The sequence below is a fragment of the Orussus abietinus genome, unplaced genomic scaffold (genome assembly GCF_000612105.2).
Source record: "Orussus abietinus isolate OABI.00-Male unplaced genomic scaffold, Oabi_2.0 scaffold2, whole genome shotgun sequence".
In the NCBI taxonomy this organism is placed as follows: Eukaryota; Metazoa; Arthropoda; class Insecta; order Hymenoptera; family Orussidae; genus Orussus; species Orussus abietinus.
In genome coordinates this window covers 3,846,484-3,855,303 of record NW_019396012.1, presented here as the reverse complement: position 1 = coordinate 3,855,303, position 8,820 = coordinate 3,846,484, and the positions used below count along the sequence as shown (strand labels likewise).

The 8,820-nt window shown below is 61.7% G+C and overlaps 1 protein-coding gene across 1 annotated transcript in view; it reads left to right on the top strand.

Annotated features, from left to right (window-relative positions):
• The window catches only part of LOC105700570, a 33,554-nt gene continuing 24,734 nt past the window's right edge, over positions 1 to 8,820 (top strand). Inside the window, exons 1-2 of the mRNA XM_023434582.1 lie at positions 1 to 4,993; positions 5,054 to 5,466. Of these exons, the coding sequence (XP_023290350.1) occupies positions 1 to 4,993; positions 5,054 to 5,466 (5,406 nt within the window). The remainder of the gene's footprint in view (positions 4,994 to 5,053; positions 5,467 to 8,820) is intronic.

Genomic DNA, 8,820 nt, shown 5'->3' with positions numbered 1-8,820 from the left:
ATGGAGTCGACGAAGGTGGGGGGCCCCGCGGCCGGAAGCCCCAGATCCCGCTCTCCGGCCCTGCCGGCGTACGGGGTCACCGGGGACGAGAACATCGACTACATCATCAGCGACTACATGGAACGGCTGGGAACGAGGCTGAACATCCTGGAGACGGAGCTCAAGTACGCGTGGCGAGCGCTGGACCTGCTAAGCCAGGAGTCCATCAAGATGTGGGAGAGGCTGGAGAAGCTGGAAGGCCTGCTCTACGAGCAGCAGACCGTCATCAGCCAGCTGATCGAGTTCTACGCCAGCGGAGGGCACGCCGGCGAGGCCGCGACGGCGGTCGAGGAGACCCTGGCCGGTCGGCACGGCTCCGTCACGGAGCTCGACGACGTTGCTAAGAGTCTGGGCGCGGCCATGGGGATGGAGGATGCCCAAGTCCTGAGGGACGCCCTGGCGCATCAGGAGATGGCCAGGATGCACGGTATGGCGCAGGACGGCATCGCCGCGGCGGCTGGGGCGACCGACGCGCATAGGAACCTTCGAAATCTGGAGACCTTGGAGACTCTGGAGGAGGAGGTCAACGCCCCGGACGAGGCCTTCTACAGGAGCTTGAACAACGCCTACCGCGAGGATCTGATTTGCGGGGACACGTCCAGGCCGACCTCCCAGCTGGGCATGATTTGGGAGGAAGCCGAGGAGGTGGAGGACGCCAACGGCAGGAAGGAGGGGGAGGCCAAGGCGGGCTCGAAGAAGGGGCCCGGGAAGGAGCGGGAGGACCCGGAGGAGACCAGCCCTGCCCCGGGGCCGGAGGCGGAGGACCTGGCCCGGGCGACGAGCGACGGGCTGGCCCCGGAGGACGAGGACGCGGGGGAGGTCTTCAGTGCGGCCGACTACAAGAGTTATCGTGGGAACACGCCGTGCATCAGCGAACAGGACTTGGCGCAGCTCTCCAGACTGAGCTCCATCGACCAAGTGGCTCTGGAGAAACTCGACGAATTGGACAGACTGACGAGCAAGTTGCAAAAGGACTCGCAGAACTTGGTGGAACTGCAGACCAGGCTGATGGAGTCGCCGAAACGTCAATACTCGAGCGAGGCCGAGGCCAAGCTGGCCGAGGAGGCCAGCAGCATCGACGAGCAGTTGCGGAAGATCTACGCGGAGACGGACGTGGACAATTGGACCTACTCGAAGAGTCCGAGCTCGACGGGTCGCTCGGTCTCCAGGGTGAGCACGGACAGCGGCCTCGCAACGGACGGCGACTTCGCGGCGCGATCCGCCTCCCCCAGGCCGACCTCGGCGCCGAGGACCAACCTCGAGTCCGCCGCCGCGAGCTACGCGCCGTCCCGGCTGGGCTTCGCCGGCGGCCTCCTGGAGAAGGACGCGGAGCCGGTGATCCAGCTGCCCATCGACGTCGGTAGCTTTGCCAAGGGCTACGCCGAGAACAAGGAGCTGACGGACCTCATGGTGGAGAGCTTCGCCGCGGTGACTTGCGCCTCGCCGACCGTCTACGGCCCCACGGCCGACAAGATTCCCTCCCCGACGCTATCGGTCCACAGCGTCCACAGCGTCCAGAGCCTCCGGACCCGGCAGGACGGATACTTCGGCGGCGGCGCGAGGCCGGGCCTCGACTTTCCCGAGAGCAGGACTCCGCCGAGCCCTTCCCCGAGTTCCCCGCCGCCGCCGGCACCCAAGGACACCAGGGACACCGGCGAGAGCTTTCTGATGGCCGGCTCCGAGGCCAGAGACCCCGAGGCGAAGAGGGCCCAGAGTCCGGGCTTCCTGAGAAGCGCCGAGAAGATCGTCTCGATGGAGCAGGGTCGCCTCAGTCCCAGGACCCCGCATTCCCCGAAATCCCCCAAGATCTCGCCGAAGCACCTCGGCAAGGCCGGGAGCGCCAACATCGTCGCGGCCAAGTCGGACTCGGGACTGTCCTCGATGAGTGGCTGGAGCAGCCTGGACAAGTCCCCGGGGTCCCCGAAGAGCTCGATCGGGAAACTCCTGACGTCGTACTCTCTGGACCATGCGAGGGCTCCGCTGATTCCCGCGCCCCAGGCTCCGAGATCCGCCAGTCCGATCCCGCCGCTGCCCGAGACCGACGTCGCCTTCGTCGCTCAGGAACCGCTCTACGACACTCCCGAGGGGAGGGACGCGTTCGCCGCCGCCGCCGCCGCCGCCGCTGCCGCCGCCGCGGGGGCGCCCGCCACCGTGGCCAACCACCTCTCGGCGTTCCCGGCCATGGAGTTGGCGGCCGCCAAGGACGAGTACGGCTTCGTCCCCCCGCCGGCTCCCAGCGTGGCGGCCTGTCAAAGTCCAAAGAAACGGCTGCGCCAGCAGAGCCTGCAACACGCCTACGACGCCGTGCCCACCGACCCCGCCCCGGACTACGTCTATCGGTCGGAACAGCCGGCCATCTACTCGGTGGCCGGAAGCAACCGGCAGCAAGTCATCACGAGCGTCTACACCAGCGGCTCCGGGGCCTACGGCTGGAGAAACGTGTCCTCCGGGTACTACCCCGAGACCACCGACAGGTACTCCGGTTTCCAGGAGAACGTGGCCGCGCTGCAGTACACCGAGGCAATGATGCCGGCGAGCGTCATGTCGTCGCATGCCAAAAAGCCGCTCAGGGCCTTGTCTTGCGGAGAGGGGATGTCCAATCACGAGGGCTATAAAAACGCGATGTACCGCACCATGTTCCCCACCGGAAACATCACCGACGCTCTCTCGTACTACCCGACGAGCGCGAACCTCCCGCGCACCGAGACCACCGAGAGTTCCTGGCTCAACTCCATGGAGAGTCAGATCCCCCACGACTCGACCTCCTCTAGCATCAGGTCGCTCACCTCCGACGGAAGCTATTCGCAGAGTCCTTACACCGACAGGAGATATCCCCAGCCTCCGGCCTATCAGGCTCAGCAATATCATACCTACGCCAATCAGAACTATCCTCAGACGTACCAGCAACAGTATCAGCCGTACGGCCAGCTGCTCACGCATTCCGAAAGCGCTCAGCTGACGGACGAGTTTCAAAGGCAATGGCAAAGGGAGCACCAGTACATTCAGGATCACGAGAGCGGGAGAATTCCCTCGGAGCAGTCTCAGCTGCAACAGACCGAATACTTTGATGCCTCGAGCGTTATAGTCTCGCAATCGGGCTACATCAGCATATCCGCCGACATTAAAGACCACGAAGAAGCCAAGTTGACGAAGAAAGTTAGACGCGGTTCGTCTCTAAAAAACGCGATGAGCTCCATGAGTAGTTGGCTCCCGGACTTGCATTTGAGTAAACGGCACAGGAGCCAATCCCTCCCGGGGGGCGTAAGGCGAGAGGATCTGGATGCCCCTCAGGAAGCGGTGCCTCAGCAAAGAACGTCGGTGGATATGTCCGGCACCAGGGGACGGGGCAGGACCCAGGCCCTACGGAAAAAGAAGAAACACACGCTCGTTTCGACGGTCTCCGGGATCCTGCAAAAGGCAAAACGTAAAAGTCACCAGTCTCAGTCCCTGTCGGATCCGGAGCAATCCGAGACCGAGTGGAGTAGCGGCAGGCAGAGCGGATTGTCCGAGGACGAGGACAGCGTCATGTCGGACGCGAACCAGGACCAACAACCTCCGTTCTTTGCCAAAGTAAAGACCAGCAGCGGCAAAAGGAAGCCGCCTCCGCAGCAAATTCAAGCTCAGCAACAGCCGCAGCAGCAGCACCAGCAGCAGCACCAGCAGCAGCACAAAGAGTACCTGTTGCAACAGCAACAGAGTCTCCAGCAGCAACAACAGGCGTTGCAACAGCAAATCCAGCTGCACCAGGAGCAGTTGCAGCAGCAAGTGACCCAGGAAGCCGGGTCGAAGGAGCGGAAACCCGAGGGGAGCGAGCACGAGTTTTCGGATCTCGTGGCGGCGGCCGAAGAGGAGGCTTCCGGGAAAAGCACGGGTTCCGGTTCCGGAGGTTCCTCCATCTTCGCCACGGTAGGGGACATCAAGCGGTCCACCGGGAGCTCCGACGAAGCGCCCAACGAGAAGGCCCCGAAACTGCCGCCCGTTACTCTAATGGGCGGAGCAAGCATGGAGTTCGCGGTCTCTAGAGCGTTGGGGAAGTATCGACAGAGACAGTCGTCGACGGTTTCCGACGAGCAGCCGATCGCCGAGGACTCGACGACGGAGAAGAGGTCCGACGACGACGGCGCTCCGACGTCCTCGGAGACGGCGGAATTCCCCGAGGACGCCGTCTCGGAGAAGAGCGAGAAGACCGGAAGGCTGCCCGAGCTGGTGACCAGCATATCCGAGGAGGCGCCGCCTTCCGAGGGAAGTCCGTCGGCGTCGAGCGCGAGGGGATACCCCCTCTCCGGGAGCAGGTTCCTACCGCGCCATCAGCAGTCCCTGGACATCCCGTGGGCGGGACGGACGGGGGAGGGCGACGAGGACAACCGCAGCACGCACTCCCACAGAAGTACCTCCCGGGTCTCGTCGAGGAGGCAGAGCACCGAGGACTCGATCGACTCCGAGGACGAATGGTACTGCTACGAGCTGAGGAAGCTGGAGGAGCTGGAGCGACAAACTCAGATCGAGAGCGAGATGGGGGAGATCCTGGTGGAGGAGCCCGAGGAGGCCGAGCCCTCCCAGCCGGGCGAGGACGTCAAGGAGCGAATGTCCTTCGTCCTGAGGGAACTGCGACTCAAGGCCAAGCCTAGGACCGAGGAGGCCGCTCCCGCGGAGAAGGAGGATCGACCCCGCGCCACCAAGACCGGCGAGAGTCCGCACGGCAAAAGGAGCTCCGGCGACCTCGACAAGAGATACCGCGACGAGAAACCCATTCCCAAGAAGAAGGACGCCGAAAGCGTGGAGACCCTCTTTGCCAGGGTGACGGATTACCACACGTGGGCGCACGCCGAGGACGCGAAGAGGGAGGAGCGGGCCCTCCAGACGGAGGAGGGCTCCTCCGGGGAGACCTCCGGCCCCGACAGTCCGGGCCAGTCCACGGACGAGGAGGAGGCGGAGGAAGAAGAGGAGGAGGACGACGGAGAGGAAGAGGAGCCGGTGGGGGGGGAGGAGCACGGAGTCGGCGGGGAAGAGGGCCCGAACGAGGCGCGGTCTCGCCGCAGCTCCAGCGGGTCCACCCTGAGGCAGGGCGAGAGGGTCCTGCAGGGCTCGGACTCCCTCTCTCGCGAAGGGAGCGTGAGCGTCCCTCCGAGCGAGGTGTCGGTCAGCATCCCCGGGACCTGGGGCTCGGAGAGCACCGTGCTCGAGGGCGAGCGGGAAGGCGCCGACAGCGCCGAGACCGGCAACACCACTCTCAGCCTGCCCAGAATCAAGATCGACTCCTCGTCCTGCGGGAGCTCCGACGCCACTCTCAAGGACGGTCAGATCAGCCCCGGACCTCCGGGCTCCAAGTGGAAGTTGCTCAAGGCTCTGAAGGAGCGCAAAGCCGAGGAAAAGCTCAAGGAGGTCGAGGACGCCAAGGACGCCGCCATCGCTCAGGCCCCGACGGCTGTGAGTATCATGATCAAGTGAGGACACGAGAGCCTGTGTAAAGCGTACTCGAGGTTCGGCTGGCCGAGGTCCTGATCTCGCCTCGGAGTCCTCTTCTATCGGTGCGTCCCCTGCTTCCCCGCTCGCGCGGTCTGAGGCCCGACGCCGGGAGAGGAGGACCCCGCTGCCGACCTCGCTTCCACCCAGGGTGGAAGTCGAGTCGCGCTCCGGCCAACGGTCAATTTCGAACGACGCCATTGACGCCGATCGTGCGAGCGATACTCGGAGTAAGAGGGGTCGACGACGACGATTGGGACGTGGACGAGCGCCCGTTGGATCTCCAAAAGTCGAGCTTCGACCCGGGAGGAACGTCCGCGTCCTTCCCAGCCGTAGGTCGAGGAGAAGCTCGTAGTGTAACGTATAATTAAAGGGTGCTTTACGATTAAACGCGCTTTGCAGGGAAGATCGTTTTCGGGAGACTGCCGAGCATTCGCGCGTCTCACCGCAGACGAAACGATTACCCGGGCCCTTAAACGTTCGTTCGCTTTCGTCGTTCGGAGATCCTACACCGAACCGTAAAAGAATCGCCGTCGCGAGATCTCGTGGCCGGAATCGAATCTTTGGGGCGGTTTTACGGTCTTTGGACCTATAGCGCCGGGGAAATTCGAGAACGCGCGGCATCTTCGCTACGAAGATACTCTCTATCGTGAGTACATCGAAACCGCATTTACGAATCATCCCTGATTTATATGAACTTCCCTGCGGGTTTTCAAGGGAGGAGCGAAGGCCGTTACGGAGCATCGGCGATCGACGCGTAAAGCGAAACTCTGGAACTAATATGAAATTCGAAAGAGAGAGAGCGGAGCCCTTTGGAGGATAAAGCAAAATTTATTCGGTTTGTATAATCCGTAGAATTGCGTCGGACCGACGAGGTCGAAGGGGAGGTCGCGTCGACGAAACCCCGGCAATTTTTCGTGGGCCGTTCTTGCCGAGGGTGAATCCGTAACGAGTCTCGCTAATGCGAACGTCCCGCTTTTTCCTCTAGCCGCTCCCCAAAACGTGCGGCTGACGTTAAAGTAAACGTCGTCGCCCCGTCCCGTGGGTCCTTCCCCCGTGTGTGCAGGGTTCGGGGGAACTCGACGGTACCATCGAAACTGCCGAAAAACGCGACAGGGGCGGAGACTCTTACACTTCAGGGCAGGGCGACGGTCCGAGCCCCGGCATCGCCTGGACGCGGACTCGTTCCGGACTCGTTCCGGACTCGTTCCGGACCCGGAGGTCGGGGAAAAGGATACGAGCTCCAAATCGAATCTCCCTCGCGACGTAACGGCTGGAGTCCTCGGAGACGCTATCGATCGTCGTCGATGCGTACTCGCTTCCGTATTTAAAGTTTCGCGACAGCGCGTCGTCGCTACCGCCTACGCGTTTCGGTGTTAGCATTTAAGAGTGGCACCTTCCGCTTCTACCGAGACTCGGCACGGCAATCGTATCCGCCTGCGTAAGGTTCTCCTGCGCGATGAAACGATCGGGAAAAGCCCCGACGGTGAACAACGCGCTTCCGCGAAGGAACGAGTTGGTCCGAGCGCGTCGGGACGTCCGGCGGGGACGATCTCCGACCTTACGAGTCGAGGGCGTTGGCCGAAGGGCGCAGAAATCGCAACCGAGGAACTCCCGGGCGAAATTCTGGAAGGAGATTCTTACATCGACGGGGAGGAATAAACGCGCTCGAGGTCCGCTTGAAATTCAAGGAGCTCGGAGACCGAGTCAAACGCAAAGGGGCGGGGGCCCCTCTCGAGCCCATTATCGCGGGGGCAATTATTATTCATGGAATTCAAATTCCTTATTTATCTTCCAGGAGGACGGCTTCACCGCTCGTCTTCTGTATGCCGTTCTTTCTCTTTTCTTCTCAAGATCGTTGCCTTTCTTTGCAAATGATTGATCAAATATAGCCTCGAAATTCGAGCCTCGAGGACGTCGAAATGCGGCTTAAGATCTCGGCCGACGATCGTCCGTCTACCGATTTGATCCAGTTCGGGAGTTGAACCGGAATCGGGCGGAAAGCTCGACCAGGGGAATTCTTCTGAATTTCGGCTGGATCGGTAAACGAGAGGGGCGGAGAAGGGCTAAAAGGGGCTAAAAGGGGCTTCGCAATTTTATTCGTAAAGCGCCCTAATGGTCGACTCCTTTGCAGCGAGGCATTCGACCTTTTATCGGGTGAGCGAAGAAACGCGAAACGCCCGGAAATTATTGGCGGATTTAATCGTACTTTCGTCCTGTCTGCGAAATTCGGGAGCCAGCCCATCGAATGGTTTTCGAGCCGCGACGAAACGAACCGATGGAAACAGCGGTCGCTCGACTTTCGGGCGGATTTTTCGGAGAAATCCGCAACGAAGAGGGAAAATTCTCGAGGGGTAGTCGAATCGTCCCTCTCGGGGGATTCCACGGCTCGATTAACTTTTTCTCGTGCATGGGGTCGCATAAATGAATTGAACGTCCAATCGGTAGCCGTACAAAGCCGCCGTGGAAACGTTGGAATTTCCCTATCGAGCCGATCCGAGAGAACCGTAGAAAAACGCGAACGCTTCGACATCGTCTCCGCCGGATCGAATACCCCGACACCGAAACGGGGCTGGGATCGCGCTCGGGGAGGGGAAACCCATCGGAAGGCCGCCCGAGGGGTATTTTCTTTTCGAGCGAAACCCTATTTCTCACTTTTATACTAACGGTGCTCGCGCCTAATTACGGTAGTCGATTAGTTGGGTCGCGCCCACCGCGTCGCTCGCGCACGCGATCCGAAGAAATCCCGCGCGGCCCGTTTCCTCGAATCGTTGGGACTTCCAAAGCCGCGCAAGAAGGAAGCGTTCCTTCGGTCCTTCGTTCCCCGTTCGGTCACCGATTCGAGATCGATCCGAGATCGAGCCGAGGGGGGAATCCTCGTCCGCACTTGCCTAAGATGCACCCCTCGCCCTGGTCGGTAGCGGCTCGCGGTCCCTTATCGCGAGTGCGCGGCTGCCCTTGCCGTGCCACGCACGCGCCTGATCGACCGCGAGGTAGTGTCTCAGTGTCAATTAATACTATAGCGATACCGATGTGGTAGCAGCGTCCGCGGAGAGTCGGCACGAGTCTTCGCCCGTCTTCAGCGAGAGAGGCACCGACGATTCGGCCCTGTCCCAACCCTTGATAAATGCGTCCCCGAGTCCCCCTGGCGCGTCAACGGGAGACGACCGCAGGGTCGGGGACACGGGCTCCGCTTGGCCTTCCGGCTACTGCTTCGAGATCGATTTTCTCTCGAAAGGATCGCCGATCGATAGAGACGGGCGAATCGATTCCATTGGATACAGCGCGACGTTCGTCCTTTGTTCGTTTCCGTTGCTC